General features: G+C 49.4%; 2 protein-coding genes across 2 annotated transcripts in view; both read right to left on the reverse strand.

The window, feature by feature from the left end:
- The window catches only part of EDNRB (endothelin receptor type B), a 922,930-nt gene that overhangs the window by 719,274 nt on the left and 188,063 nt on the right, over positions 1 to 15,593 (reverse strand). The gene's annotated exons all lie outside the window — the stretch shown is intronic.
- POU4F1 (POU class 4 homeobox 1) lies at positions 6,404 to 10,794 on the reverse strand. The gene is made up of 2 exons (XM_050766465.1): positions 10,444 to 10,794; positions 6,404 to 9,768 (listed from the first exon to the last, which is right to left on the reverse strand). Exons 1-2 carry the CDS (start codon positions 10,564 to 10,566, stop codon positions 8,626 to 8,628), a joined length of 1,266 nt encoding a protein of 421 aa, XP_050622422.1. The 5' UTR covers positions 10,567 to 10,794; the 3' UTR covers positions 6,404 to 8,625.

A 15,593-nucleotide genomic window follows, 5' to 3' on the forward strand; every position in this document is an offset into this window, starting at 1 on the left:
CGTGGAGGCACAGCTTCAAGCTCACGAACACACACCAGCTCCTGAGTATTATCAGTAAACAGGCAACGTCAGCTGCCTGGATTTATTTTGTTTAAAGATTTATTTTGCTTAAAGTCTTCTTTATACCCAGAATACTAGCATTACAGTAACACTTCAGTTACTGATAGAGATTTAAAAAGCAAAAACAAAACACAGCATCATATTTAAGAAAGACACTGCTCTGAATCATGTAGTTTGATTTTTTTCTCTAGTAGAAGAAATTAAGTGCATTTTTATATCTGTCGTAGCCTCAAAACAAGAAAAACAGGAAGAAAGTAATGAAAATTTAACGTTAAAGAATGCGATCGTGTTTTAAATGCATTTACAGGTCAAATCTATGGAGAGGTAATCAATCTTATTCTACAAAATCTGAAAGTTTACAAACAAAAAGTCTTGACAACTCTGAAAGCTGGGGAAAAAAAACTCTAGGATAGTTGTGTGTGTGTGTGCGCGCGCGCTCGTGTGTATTTGTATGTATATTATTTGTATATATACGTATATAAATTTGGGACAAGGGAAATGATATTCAAAATCAAAGCATATATCACACTTGAAGGTTATTTAATTCACTTTAACCTCGTAACTGAAGCTTGAAATTCGCTTTGCCCATGTTTTTCTCTTTCCAGCCTCCTGCTGATAAACCACTGTACCCCTTTTGAACTGTACTCTAACTGTTTGCTTGGCAAATAAATGCTGTTCCGCCCTATTAAACCTTTTAGGTAGTTTCATCTTCGGATTCTCAAATACAGAGCTAATAAGGAGGTGCTTTGATGCTGTTTTACTTTCAAACTATAGCCCCGAGGCGTTAAAACGCGCAAAAGGTAACTGGAAAAGTAAATTGCCACGAGCAAGGCGCACCCTCCCTTTCAAAACCGCTCCAACCCTCTGGGTGCACTGCGTGGAAGCCGAAAATCTCCCTGGTCCTGTGCAGAACCACGTCCCGTTGGCAGCCCCTGGGGTTCTGAACCGGTGCCACATTACCAGGGGAGTGAGGAGAAACGAGGCACTTTTAAGTTTAAAAGCCCTGGAATCCCTTGGGCTTTTAAAGACAGAGGTAGGGCCCGGAAAGCTTTACAAAAGTTGATTCTGGGCAAACAAATATCAGGTGAAGATTAGGAACCAGCAACTTGCTTAAGCAGTCAGTATTAAAACTTTTGCATAAGGCGTGGCAGTGGTGCACGAGAGAATCCGCTTTCTCGGCGCTAAGGCTGTTTTCAAGCCTCCGGTTCAGATAACACTCTGGAAAGAAGACCCCGGCGCGTACTCCCGCGTCGAATACAATGGAGTCCCTCTCCCCACAGTCAGCGCGCGCGCGCGCACACGCGCGCACACACACACACACACACACACACACACACACACACACACACGATCCTTTAGTTTCACATAAGCAAACGAAACAATTGAAACATATCTGTTTTATTTAAAACTGGGATGAAAGCGTCTGCCGTTCAAGGGCGTCAAAGGCGTCACATTAAGATAAATTTTCAGAAGAAACGCAAGCCCTCGGGAAATACCTCTGCCCAGAGTCAAATGGATCCTACCTGCTTTTTTAAATGCCTGCATTTCCAATGCTAACTCATACAACACATTTTACAATTGTGCAAAGTGCAGGACAGTTGAGCCCCAATGTCAGCCTCGGAGCTCCTTGTCACATTCAGCTTCTTTTTCTTTCTCTTTCTTTCATCACAACAACGCTATGGTTAAGTCACTTAAGTGGTCAAAATTAACATAAATCATTATTAGTTATTAGGATTTGCTCTAAATTACACTGTGAATATCGTACCAACCCCATCTGCCGCCCCTGCTCTCGCAGCAATAGATTGCAGATAAAATAAATGTCCTTACCCCATTAGAAGGTTCCTGTCTCTGTAGCCAAAAGCCAAACAAAAGCAATAAATACCGGGCTTTTTCTCTCCACTATTCAGCTGTGACTCTTTTCATCAGCTCTTCCTCTAGAAAAGCTCAATAGCTGCCTGAAAATATTGCATTTTATATCACCAAAGGGCGATTAATATTGCATTAACTGTATTTAACATTTTTTAAGCGCGAGTAATCTACAATGAGTTAGTTTTCGGTTAGTAAGGACAGGGGGTATCAGACCTACTGCAGACCACTTAAGATATCCGTACGATTGTATTATTTGTCTCACACGTAGATAAATATATATATATATATGGTTAGAGTGTACCACGATGTTTGAAGTGAAAGAGGCCGTGCTAATGGTCTGCTTAAAGTATTCTGACACTGTCTGGAGACAACCAGGTCTCTGCCTTCATTAAATGTTTATTGTCAACACTTGGTGGGGGCGGGGAGAGGGAGAAACTGGTTTAAGTGAATTTCCACGGCTGGAAATTGGCAACACTTTGTTTTATTCTAATCTATGTCTACAAAAGTTTGTACATATTATACTGCATTGAGGCCAGGCGTCAGAGGTATAAAACAAACTTTTGTTTGTAATTCCTTTTACCTAATCAATGCGAGGAGTCTCTCTTTCTCCACCACTCGTTTTGACAACTTTCGTTCCACGCTGGGTTTTTTGTTTTTTTGTTTTTGTTTGTTTTTGTTTTTGTTTGTTTTTGTTTTTGTTTTCCTCAATCTGAAAGCGACTATCTTTCGCTGATGAGGCTTGGGGAGGGGACTAGGACGTGGGCGCTTCTCCTCCCCAGCCGTCGGTTCGCGGGAGCGGGATGCTGGTCTTAACACTAGGGTTATATCGGTTTCTCACCGAACCGAGATTTTCAAATTCAGCTTTGCGATTCAGGATCCCACTGAATTCCCCGGGACGAAAGCCTAGCGGCCAGGCTGCATTTCGCCCCGGGTATAAATCCTTGCCGGATAAATTCAAATCTGTAGCAGGGTTTTGGTAACATGCACCTTAGCAACAAAACAAAAGCCAAGCTCGTATGCCTCCCAATTCTTTTCAAAAGGTGTACGGCAGTTGTGAAAGTTTTGTGGTGCTTAAGGAGACTGTTGACTTACGCAACTGGGGAGAGGGTTTTTTTAACCGCTTTGAGATACTGATCCATCCTTTCTCTCTCAGAACGTCCTCAAGGGCACGTAAGAGTTGGAGGGGACCTCCGGGAGCGCCTAATTTTGAGCCGCGGAACTTCTGCCCACCTCTCCGAGGGGACCAGGCGCGCGCCAACACGCATGTGCGGGCTCTGCGCGCTCTCCGCGCGCTCGGTGCGCGCTTCTTCCTTCCCGGCTCCCCGCGGTGCGCACCACTCCCCGCTGGCCGCTCTGCGCACGCGCGCCGGATGCCCCGGCCTAGGGCAGTTAACCTTCTCGGGTTCTCCCGGGCCCAGCCGAATCCACCCCAGGGCCAGCAGGCCGGTGGCTGTCCTGCAGTCCGAGCGGAACTGCCACCTCGGGCAGCGGGAAGCCTGTGGGCTGCTGCTTCTCCAGGCAGGCGGCTGAGGGGTGCAGGCAGGAAGCGCGGTGGTCCCTTCGCAGCCGCCCGGAGAACCGCGGCTGGTGCCCTTGAAGGCGCTGGGACGCCAGGGTTGGGTGGGTGGATGAACAAGAACCCTGCGTGAGTGAGGGGAGGGCGGGTCCCCTCCTGGCTTCAAATTCAACCCAATCAGCTCTGCCTGTGGTTTGAAACTGCACACGCCGACCCAGCCGCCCCAAAGTCTGAAAGTTATGCCCGGGAGACCTGCAAGCTGCGGAGTGCAGCTGGAGAGGGAGCTGCCCCACGAGGCAGCCTCCAAAATAACTCTCGGAGTCCGAACAGTGCTGGGCCGCTGAAGTTTACAGCCTCAGATCCGCGCCCCGCCCTGCAGATCCACCGGATTTCGGGGAGGGAATCGGGAGGCTGCCCGTCTTCCCATAAAGCTGACTTGACAACAATTACGAAAGTTTTTAATTAGCTTCTTGTTATCATTCATTTTATTAATTTCCAGAACTCTCTGGCCATAAATTATTCAAAGGGTAAGCCAACCCGAGTGGGGCAGCCGCCCGCCTTCCCCACACGCGCCGGGCTGGCTCTGGCCGCTCCGCTCACCCGGTGCCCTGTGAGCCAGCCCCGTGCCAGAAGCCGCGGTGGCACGATGGTTTGATCAAATATTAAATAACGTAATGTTTGCGACACGGCTTATCTCGCAAGTGGAAAAGAGGACCTTGTGAGAATTAGAATTCGGCTGCTATTTTAAAAAATCAATTAAGCTTGTGGTCTTTTTTGAAACAGCTCGAAAGGACCGCGTGGCTGTCATCGTGGCGCTAAGACTGAGATGGCAATAACACCGATGGCAGAACTGTACCAGTATTAATTGTCATCACCTTTATCATCCCACCAAGGCCGTTCGAATGGGGTGGGAAACGCTAGTTTTAGCCAGGATCAGAAGCCCCAGTTCCAACTTCACAGACGAAAAACTGCAAAAGCCTACCAACGTGAAAGATGAGTAGGGATGCTTCATGCACATGCCAGGTGGGATCAGGAGAGGCAGGGGCGGCGGGGCAGGGGCAGAGGGCAGGGCTCGCTCAGTGAGTCCTACGGGCTTGGGGCGCCCTATTCTCTCACGTGCCCGGCCACGTGTAGGAACCCAACCGAAGTAGTCTCATTATCACAAGAAAACAAAAATCGATACAATCATGGCAGTGGGTGCCTACAGTTTATTTATGAAAGTGTAATAGAAGTTGAGAGCAATTTCAGAACACGCATTAAACAAAAATTATTAAATTTTTGCATTAAACACGCATTAAACAAAAAGTTAGTTGATGGGTCTTGAGGACATCATTTTTTTAGACCTACAGAAGGAACAGGACCTGGAGCTAGAAATGGGGAAAAGAAGAAATTTAAGACTAATGGATGGCATAAATCTGGCAGATGATTTAATGCTTATTTGTCTTTTGCTTTTCCTATTCCACCGCCACCGCCGCCTGGATTTGCTGAGAAGCTGAAATGCAAACGGAGCCCAATTTTCCCACTCTCTCAAACTTATTTTGAGATTATTCTTTAAAAGAATCCGAGACACACATTTAATCATATTCACCCCAAAACTGGTGGAGGAATCCGCTTAGAGTGAACTTCTCTTCAGAACTAGAAAACTCTGAAAGGCCAAACTATCACTGATTGACACCCACCACTTCAATGATAGTTTGGCCTCTTCAGGAGGTCACTTTTTGTTTGTTTTTTTATGGATTGACAGTTAAAGGCATCTTAGAAAATAGTCTTATTACTCCTTCAAGCCATATATAGATTCGCTCACCAGAAAGCAAAGCATTTTGTTTGTTTTGCAGTTTCCTACTACATAAAATAGGAAATTCATTTTCATGATGTTTTATTAACATAATACTCTTATTTTTACTTGGTAAGGGTTTATTTAAAGCAAATCCTTAAATTCTTAATACCTACATTGGTCATTATTATGTAATACACATGTATTTGCCTGCAACATTTCTGCTTGAGGCAGACTTAAAAAAACAAAAAAACAAACAAACAAAAAAACCACCACCTTTTGTAAATCTTTTCATTTGTTCAGTCCTGGTTTTCCAACAATGAAATCCAGTCATACTTTTCTATAGAATAACAATTTTTTTTACAAATGCATTTTATTTAAAACTGATGATATTTCAAGTCAATAACAACTCAACTCTTTATGGAAGAGTTCTATTTTTAAAAATACCTCTAGTGCTTTTTTTTTTTTAAACAACTGTTTAAAATCACAGCTTTTAAAATGTACTATTCTTTTTGAACATCAAGTGTTTTGCTTCACAGATTTGCCGGTGATATTAAAAAGATTTGGCTAAAATGACTTCAGATGATATAATCCCAGCTCTTAAGAAACTTTGTACATCTGGCATCTGATCTAGTCCCAAGTTACCAAGAAATACTCTCTGGTCACTCTGGAGCAGTAGGTGGCACACTAAATGTTTTAAAATGTATTAACCTCCAAAGAAAAGCCATTTAGTTACTAGGTGTTTTTAGGCTAGAATATCACATCTAAACCTCCAAATGCCTCTGTCCCTGACCCTAAATTTAAATGTTTCTTGGGTGCCTGGTTATTTACTGGTTTTCACCACTCTGGATCAAGTGCTGTGGTTTAAGAGTTTCTGCAGTTAAAAAATAATAACTTTTATAAACACAGGCAACTAATATAGAATTCATTTTATTTAGAGCACCACTTTTCATGAGTTATCTGAAAGCGAATTCTGATTCAGCAAAAAAATACATCATTCTCAATCTTTCCCCTCTTTTCATCCCCCTTCAACACCCTCCCCTCCCCCCATTTCTTTGTTTTTTTGTTTGTTTGTTTGGTTGGTTGGTTGGGGTTTTTTTGGCTATATTGTCTCATTTGTTGAAAGGTTCTACCAGGACCTGGCCCAGTATAAACACAAAAATGCACCCAAATCATAAAACTGCTCTTCTTTCAGTTATGTTTTATTTGTAAGTGTACTGGGACACATCCCCCTGTTGTATTTTGGCGCACAGAATTGGTTCTGATAGAAGTAGGGGAGGGGAAAGGTAAAAGAGAAAAGACATAACCAAGGAGAAAGCTCAGCAGACATACATGGACAGGTAGATCAATCCGTGAGACATTTCAGGATGAACACTGGCAGTTTGTAACCACTGTGTGAGTGTGTGCATTAAATAAAATATTTACAATAATCTTCCTTTTTTCCTTTTCCTTTGAATACAAGAATATGACAAAAAATGTTGTGTTTTCAGTGGAAACAGGCAGTAGACTGTGAAATCACACTATCCACAAAACGGTCTACCAGAAAGCTAGCCCAGTTTAGTGCTGTTTCAAATGCATAGAATGTTTGCCCTGCAAACAATGATATACAACATAATTAAATAAATAATGCCTAACCAGAGTGAGACCTAATTGTGTTTCTTTCCACACCTTTCAGATCATGCATGATTTCAGTCTTGTTAATCGGCAGGTTTTTTCTTTTCTCATTTGTTCTGTTTTCAATGTTTTAGTTATGATTAAAGGATGGTAACAAACCATCTCCACAAGAGGTCCAAAGAGTATCTTGTACACAAAGCAGGCATTTTACCTAACCACCTTCAACAATCTTATTTTTTAAAATCCACCAGCAGCTTGTAAGGTACCTGATTATTACTATGAAATACTATACATGATTTTCTATTTGGGAGACTGGTAGTGCAAATTAAAGTTCTTGCTACCCAACATTTATCCCCAGTAATAAATGACTCTTGAATAATAAGAACAAGTAAAAGGAAACACAGTTGTTCTGTTTTCCCCCAACATGCAGACCTCTTTGAAACAAATGGGGGTGGGGGCACTTTAAATCTGTCTTCTTTTCTGGGATTTAGGTGATTTTCTCACAGCCAAGTCCTGCTCCAACAGAAAGCAGGAACTTCTCAACATTTCTATAATTTCATGTTCTCCAAGAGAAGAAGAAAGGGGACCTAGAAGAGCAAGATGAGAGAGTATCTCTCCTAATAACTTTCACCCCATCAGTCTATTTGAATCAACAGGAAAAAAAAAATCAGTAGTTTAAACCTCTCTAAAAAATAAAACTGAAAGGGTAAAAGTTCTATGAGTGGGAAAAAAGCTTATTTTGAAATTGTCTAAAACTGTATCTTTGACATAAGAGAAAAAAAAAAAAAAAAACTGTTGTTAAAATTGTTTCATTTTCCTAGAATATTTTGAAGTCCCGGAATTCTGCTTTTTAGTTAGCTCAAAGACTATGCCCCGATCTCCAAAGACCCCCACCCCACCAGGACCAGGCCACCAGAGTGTAGGCAGGGCCAGAGGAAAACTTGGATTCCACCTAAGCAAGCAGCCAGGCTCCCCCTGACCCTCTCTTTTCAGCTGTGCTCCCACTCACTTCCCGGGATTGGAGAGCAGCCATTGGCTTCTCATTGGAACGGAGGAAATAAAGAGGATATGGATGGGGTGGAGGTGAGATTTAGAGGGAAAAATTAAACACGCAGACAGAACAACTAGCTTTGATACCCAGAACTTCAACTTCCGGCTCATTTGGTTTTCGTTTTTTGACTCAGTTTGTGTGTGTAGGGTTGGGGAGGTGGTAATAATGGTGGTGCTCTTTTTTCTCTTCCATGGGGGGAAATGAAGCTGCAGATTATGGCTCCCCGGAGTTAAAATTTCTAAAGTATTTTCCTTTGCTTTTGTTCTGTTTTGTTTTAGTTTGTCTTTATTTGTCTAGTTTTTAGTGGTTGGTGGGTTTGTTTTTGTACATAGTTCCTTGGTCCCCAGGAGATTTAGGTAAGTGTCTCTGGTCAAAAACAGTCCATTTTCCTATCCTTCCGGCGTCTCCCCCCACCCAAACCCCAGAACCATCCTGCTCCTTAAAACCCCTGCTCGGGTCTCCTCTTTCCTTCCCCCCACTCCCCACTCATCCTAATGCTCTCCCCCTTCTCCCCTACCCTATACTCCAATCCCCACAGCCAGCACCCCAATCCTCAAGGCTGGGGGACAGCAAAGGCAGGAAAATCAGAGAGAGGGTGGAGGAAAGAGAGCGAGGAGGGACTCCCCAAACGCAGGCAGGATAACGGACACTCCAAATCCGAGGGGAGACAAGCAGAGGAAAGCCCCCCAAAAATGCCTCCTCAGCTCCCCACTCTGTCCCGCCCGACACCTCCCAGCCCACTCAGTAAGTGGCAGAGAATTTCATCCGCTTCTGCTTCTGTCTCTGGTTGCAAAACCACACCCGCACCACATTCTTTTTGAGGTCCAGTTTCTCGGCGATGGCAGCGATCTTCTCGGACGAGGGCCGGGGCTGCACGGCGAAGTAGGCCTCGAGGGAGCGCTTCTCAGGCGCGGCGATGGAAGTCCGCTTGCGCTTCTTCTCTCCACCGTTGAAGAGCTCGGGCTTGTTCATTTTCTCGCGCTGGGCGCCCTCGGCCTCCTCGAGCCACGCCTGCAGGATGGGCTTGAGCGCGATCATGTTGTTGTGCGAGAGCGTGAGCGACTCGAACCTGCAGATGGTGCTCTGGCTGAGTGAGCCCACGCCCGGGATCTTGAGGTTGGCCAACGCCGAGCCCACGTCGGCCTGCGTCACGCCCAGCTTGATGCGCCGCTGCTTGAAGCGCTCGGCGAACGCCTCGAGCTCGCGCGGGTCCGTGTCCGAGTCGCAGATGGACGCCAGGCCCGCCGCGCCCACCACGGCCGCAGCCGCCGACGCCGCCGCCACCTGCCCGGCCGCCGCCGCCGCAGCCGCCGCTGCCGCGCCGTGGTGCGCCGCCGCCGCCACCAGCCCGGGGTGCGGCAGCCCGGACGGCATGTTCATGGCGGCCGCCGCCGCAGGGTGCGACAGGTGGCCCAGGCTGTGCATATGCGGGTGTGGGTGCGCGGAGCCGCCCAGGAGACCGCCGCCCGGGCCGCCGCCGCCGCCCCCCGGGCCGCCGCCGCCGCCGCCGCCCCCGGGGCCACCGCCGCCCGGGCCGCCGCCGCCACCCGGGCCGCCACCGCCCCCCGGGCCGTCGTGGGCGCCGCCACCGCCGCCCGCCGCGCCCGCGCCGCCCGCGCCGGCCATGAGCGCGAGAGACGGCGAGGAGATGTGGTCCAGCAGATCGCCGGGCTCCAGCGCCTGATGGTGGTGGTGGTGGTGGTGGTGGTGCGCCAGCGGCACGGTGGAAGTGGACGTGCACGGCACGCTGTTCATCGTGTGGTACGTGGCGTCCGGCTTGAAAGGATGGCTCTTGCCCTGGGACACGGCGATGTCCACGGCCGCCAGCGCCTCGGCCCGCGCCAGCAGCGTCTCGTCCAGGCTGGCGAAGAGGTTGCTCTGCAGCTGCAGGCGACACAAACCAAACCAAACCAAACCAAAAAAAAACCACAAAACCAAAAGAGCAAAACAAAACAACAGAAGAAACACACACACACAAGCCGGAAAGCACAGCATGCGAAGGGCAAACACAAAGCAACCAAAGTAACAACGGGGTTGGGGGCAGCGGAGAGCGGGAAAGACGGAGAAGGGGGCACATTGGCGACCAGGCAGGGGGACAGACGAGAAGGGATAGGAGCCGTGGAGAGAGCGACAGAAGTAGGGAGGAAGGGGGACACAAGAACACATTCCGGGAACGGGCGTGGGAGACGAAAAAGAAGGGGGAAAAGAAGAAGAAATGGAAATGTAACTCGTAGCTGGGGACCCGTGTCACACACCCGAGCACGCACAGAGACCGCCTTTCTGAGGCATGAAATTAACAGAGAAAGTGCAGGGAAGTCGAGAGTCCTGGCCCTAGCGCTCCCCACTCCGATCGCAGGCGCCCGACGCGGAGGCAGAGGCACACAGGAACACGACATTAAGCGCCGCCGGACAAAACGTGCCTCGCAGCGGGATTGCTCTACACCCCCTGCCCGCAGTTCCCCGCACCGGGACCTGCACACACCAGCCCCCGACATGCAGCGTCTCGGAGACGGGGAGGGGCGGGCGCGCGGGCCGGGGCCGCGGACGTGGGGCGCTTACCGGCGGCGTGGGCAGGCAGGCCCGCCGGATGGCCTCGGAGCTGGAGTGCAGCGACGGGTACTTGTGCTCAGGGAGGGTGGGATGCATGGCAAAGTGAGGCTGCTTGCTGTTCATGGACATCATCGTGGCGGCTTGGCATGTATATCCACAAACACTCCGAAAGTCCGCGGGAAAGTGCGTACGCGGGCTCACCCGGCCTCCCTTCCGAGGCTGCAGCCGCGGCGGTCGCGGCGGCTGGTGGCGGCCGCGCCGCGGGCTGCTGCTACTGCGCCTGCTGCTGCCGGGCTCTCCCTCTGACCGCGCAGAGCGCCGCGCGCCGGCCTTGCGGTCCTGCTTCTCCGAGAGCTCTAGCCCCGCGCGCCGACGGGATGCACTCCTCTTACACCTGAGCCCCACTTCTCGCGGCCGTCCTGGGGAGCTCTCGCGAGAGCTCGCGGCCCCACCGCGCTGACAGGCATCAGCTGTCTCCGTCTGTCTGGCGCGCGCTCTCCTTCTCGGCGGCGCCGTGCGTCTGCGCGCGCGCGCGCTCGTCCGGCGGCTACCGGCGCGTGGGAGCCGCTCTTATATGACCACCAGCAAGGACAGCGCAGGTGATGCACCTGTAGCTACCCGGGCATGCGCACTGCCCGCCTCACCTTTCCCACCGCGGTCTGGAAAGATCAGAAGGTCGAGCTATTGTCTAAGGGTGGACACCTTTTAGAAGAAAAAAGACGAGATGAGCGCACGCCACTCTGTGTGTTTTTTTGTTTGTTTGTTTCTTCCCCCTGATCGTAAGCCCTGAATATATGCGCATTACTTAGGCACTCCTCCTCTCTGGGAGGCCTAACAAGCTGTTATATAATGTATACAGCTGGGCATTTGTATGTTAAATTATGCCCGCGCATTCCTCTGTATACAGTATAAATAACAACACAGAAATGCAGAAGGTGCTGTCTTTTGCTGCAAGAACCTGTTTCTTTCAACGTTTATAAATAGGTTCCTGGAGAATAATCGCGGTGACAGACATTTGTTTGAAGCAGTCAGACGCTATTGATTTCCATATAATTTAATTTCCTCCGCATACTTTTTTTGTTGTTGTTGTGAATATAACTGTGTCAGGCACCGCCAGTGACAGCCACTTAGGAGCCACAAGGAGCGTGTGCTTTCTACTCGGGAAAAGCTGTTGAAATGAAATTGTGCATTTCTCTTATTGTTTGTCTCCTTCAACCGTGTACAAACCCACGTTTCAAACGAGCTCCGGGTGATCTAAGGCTTCTAGTAATCAAAAGGAAAAAATAGTTAACAGGGTGTAGTTGGGATCCTTCCTCCCCTCAGCGTACACACACACACACACACACACACACACACACACACTTTATGCTGGGAACTCCGGGAAAACTGCTTCAGAGAAAAGGGAATAAGATGTTGAAAAGAAAACTTTCTTTTCCCTTCCATCGTTTTGGCTTTTCGCCTCTTATCTCTGCTTGCATACACACACACACACACACACACACACACACACACACACGCGCGCGCATATATATTTTTTCAATAGGAAACAGATCAAGCTAACTTATAGGAAAGCTTGATTCAAAAATATTAAATCAAGCCAATTTGAAAGAACGGGTACAAGCTCTGGTCCAGTTTTTAAATTGTTAAAACATTATTGTGAAATTAAGACCTAAAAAGAATAAATCAATTAGCCAACCTGTTATATGGCCCTTATGTGGCAGCAGATCAAAAGCCTCCCAGGGGAGCCACAGTTCAGGTGCGAAAGTCCCCAGAGACCGAGCACTTGCTCGCGGTGATAATAACCTAACAGCCCAGATGTTATCACATCTGCAGCAAGAGAGCTGGAGAGCAGCAAGGGGCTGCTTATGGAAAGCCGAGATCAGATACATAATCTTTTTGGTCTCTCTCACACCAAGGAGGTCTGTATTTCCACCAAAGAGCAGATCTCATTTCTATAAACCTAAATTTGCGTTCCCGTGGATTTTATCTTTCCTCTGCACAAACGCATGTGTATTTAGCGTACCCACTCACCTACTCAGATTCCAAGAAGAGCCCACAGGCGTCACCATGGCTTTTTTTTTTTTCTTTCTTTTCATGTTCCCCCCCACCCCCTCCCTTCCTTCTAGCTCCAGAGGGAAGTGAGAAGGATGTTCACTTGCTGGTGAGAGAAGGAGCTGGCTCCATCCATTATGCAGTCCCCTGGGAGCGCTAAATGCAACTTTATCTCAACGGGGAGTGGACGATGAGCAGGACGTCGCTAGAGGGAAAGAGTGAGTCCTAAGGCAGTCATCACACCGGCAGTCCGGGCTTAACCTAATCCTTCCTGACACCCCTGGTGGCAGTTCCCTGCACTCTCTTTTGAGGGGAAAGAAAGGGCCCCCACACAGGGTGAGGGCCTGAAGCCTGCTCCTCCCCTCTCAAGGAAGCGCTGGTCTTTAGGGACCCTGAAGGGTACAGGGGCGACAGAAAGACAAACAGTACAGGTTTGTGGCCGGGTGGGGCCTCTGAGAGCGCAGTGAGCTCCTGAGTACCCAAAAGGCACCTCGGTTCACCCTGCAACCCTGGGAGGCTTCCAATAAACCCTCCAACCCTGGGAGACTTCCAATAAACCCAGCGGAGAGATGCCAGTTTAGCCTGAAGTTAGGAGTTGGTCCCACCAAGGTTTCCTTCCCTGTTTACCTCTCTTTTGACAACAGGAATACCCCACCTTGGGGTGAGGACAGATCTTTGCTCGGGATATTGGGTGTTTTGATGGGACCAGAAATATGAGGGCGATGGGTACAATCCTCCCTCCCCCTGCCACCATGGATAGGAAGCCCATCTAGGACACATCCAACTTCACTATGGCACTTAGTGCGGGGTTTGTCACAGGAAAAGTACCCCACCAAACAACGCATGTGTGTAGGAAGGAAGAGAGGCCAGTTTCAGGTAGTCTGGGGAAGAGATGGTGGCCTAGGGGCTGTTCAACAATCCAGGGCTGGTTGGAGATTGCAGGAAGATGCTTGGGGGAGGGTGGTCTACATTCTCCTTAAAAAGGAGGGGTGTGTTTTCCCCAGGCAGAGCTGTAAATTTTGATTCCAGCCTGTTCTTTTTCAGGAGCCAATTATTTCACTCCTCCCTCATTAACTTGCTACCTTATCTTCCTTCCTCAAATGCCTGCTGAGCAGTAGTCTGGCCCAGTACAAGACACTGGAGATAAAATAAGGTATACAATATGAGTACCTGCCCTACAGGACGTGACAGTGTAAGTGCGTGGGGCAGCCACGAATAAAAGGCATCTATGACACAGTTATAACAGGTGTGATGAGAGGGACGTGCATAGAAATATGGGGCAGATGATCCTTGGACAGTAATCACGCCTCATCCTTGTTGGTTCTCAGCTCCAGGCTAAAGAATGGGGCATGCCGGCACATCTGCAGGCAGTTCCCTGGACCATATCAAGCCTCTCCCTACTTTCCTCCTGGTGCATAAAAGGAAAGGGTGGTGGGCTTGGGCTCAGCTCACCCATATGTCACTGTTTTGTTTTCCTGGTTTGGCAACTGCTGTAACTCGTTGGCCCCTGCCTGTGCTAATGATACCCACATGGGGTCTGAGTCTTGGCATAGATGTCTGGGCAATCTTTTTTTCCTTCTTATTTAATGACCAATACAGATCCCCTCCTCCTCCTCATCTCATAGCTTTGCATTTTATCAAGAGAAGGATAATGAATGCACAGCTATTGATTTCCAAGGAATTTCCGCCCCCAGGGACAGGGAGTCTATCATCTGGATCAGAGACACATTTCTTTCCCTCATTAATTAATTTTCTCCTCCTCCTTTGGCAGGCCTCACTTCCCGTTTCCTTTGGCAGAGCCCTTTTCCCGAGCTAAGGGAGCAGACCTTCGCTGGTTGGCGTGAGGACTGGCGGGAGAGGTTTTGTGCCAGGATCCACACTCTCTGGTGTGAACCCTCCTCATCTTTGACCTGAACCGCCACCTTCCCATCCTCCACTTCTGGAGAGAGCGCCTGACAGCTGCTGTCCACCTGGGCACTGACTTCCTCCTTCCAACGGGGTGCGGAGAAAGTTAGTATTTGACTCCGCAGCCACCACTTGTCCCATCTTCTCACCTCCGGGGTTTGAATCTGAGTTGTCTGTCGGGATTTAGGGACTCAGGATAGGGCCTGAGGGATGTCGACGTAAGTGTGTGGAGGTTGTGGGTGCACAGGGGAGAGCGCCAGGCCCCTCGCTCCTGCTGGAACCCGGAGTTCTTGCCCCACCTGCAGGCCCGGCCACCTCGGGTCCTGGTGGTCGAAGCCGGAGCTATGTTCCTCGCAGACTCGGGAAGCCACATTGTGCGTAGGCAGTTGTCTAGTTTGAAAGGAGGCACATTTCACCACGCAGCCAGCACCCTGCATGCAGGGGAAGCCCCCAGGGCCCAGGGTCTGCCGGCTTTAGAGTCCACTTAGGTTGTTTCAAGCACGGGTGAAAGGGCAGACAGCGAGGGAGCAGGATATGGGTAAGAGCTTCGGGTCTCGAAACAGGGGATGCTCTTGGGCTGTCCCGGCGCCCTCGGCTCTGACACTCAAGGGTGGAATGGAGGAAGGAATGGAGAAAGGAATGGAGAAAGGACGGTGGAACTTTCGCTTCCCCTCTGGACCGCCTTCCCAGAGTCATGCCCCAGCTGCTTTGATCCCACTGTCGTATTGCTACTCGCGCATCTTGGTCTGGTACCTCCGGGGCGATGGCTACTGGGCTCCTTGCCGGCCTCACTGGGGGCCATCGGATCTCCTCCCGTCCAGTCCCGGGACTCAGCCCAGCGCTGAGATTGGAGTTCCCCGGGCCGCGCTCCAGGTGGCTTAGGCTCGGACATTTCCCGGAGACCGTCGTCCTCCCTTTCTGCTTGTCACTGAGGAGCTCCTGCGGCCTCTCTCCTACCCTAAGGCCCAGAGTGGTTGGCGGTACTGGGGCCCGTCGTCATCTCTGCTTCTAAGGCTCCCAGCTGGGCATTCAGACTGGGCTCCAGCTGAGACAGGCAGAGGAGGTTCTCAAGGAAACCGGTGGGAAACATACTATTTTCTTTCGTCTGGTAGTTTAAATGCAACTTCCCTTGGGGACATTTTCCTGGACGTTAACAAGCCCACCTTGAGATGTCGTTGATGACCTAGCGACCCAGATGATGC

Source organism: Macaca thibetana, chromosome 17 (genome assembly GCF_024542745.1).
Source record: "Macaca thibetana thibetana isolate TM-01 chromosome 17, ASM2454274v1, whole genome shotgun sequence".
Lineage (NCBI taxonomy): Eukaryota > Metazoa > Chordata > Mammalia > Primates > Cercopithecidae > Macaca > Macaca thibetana.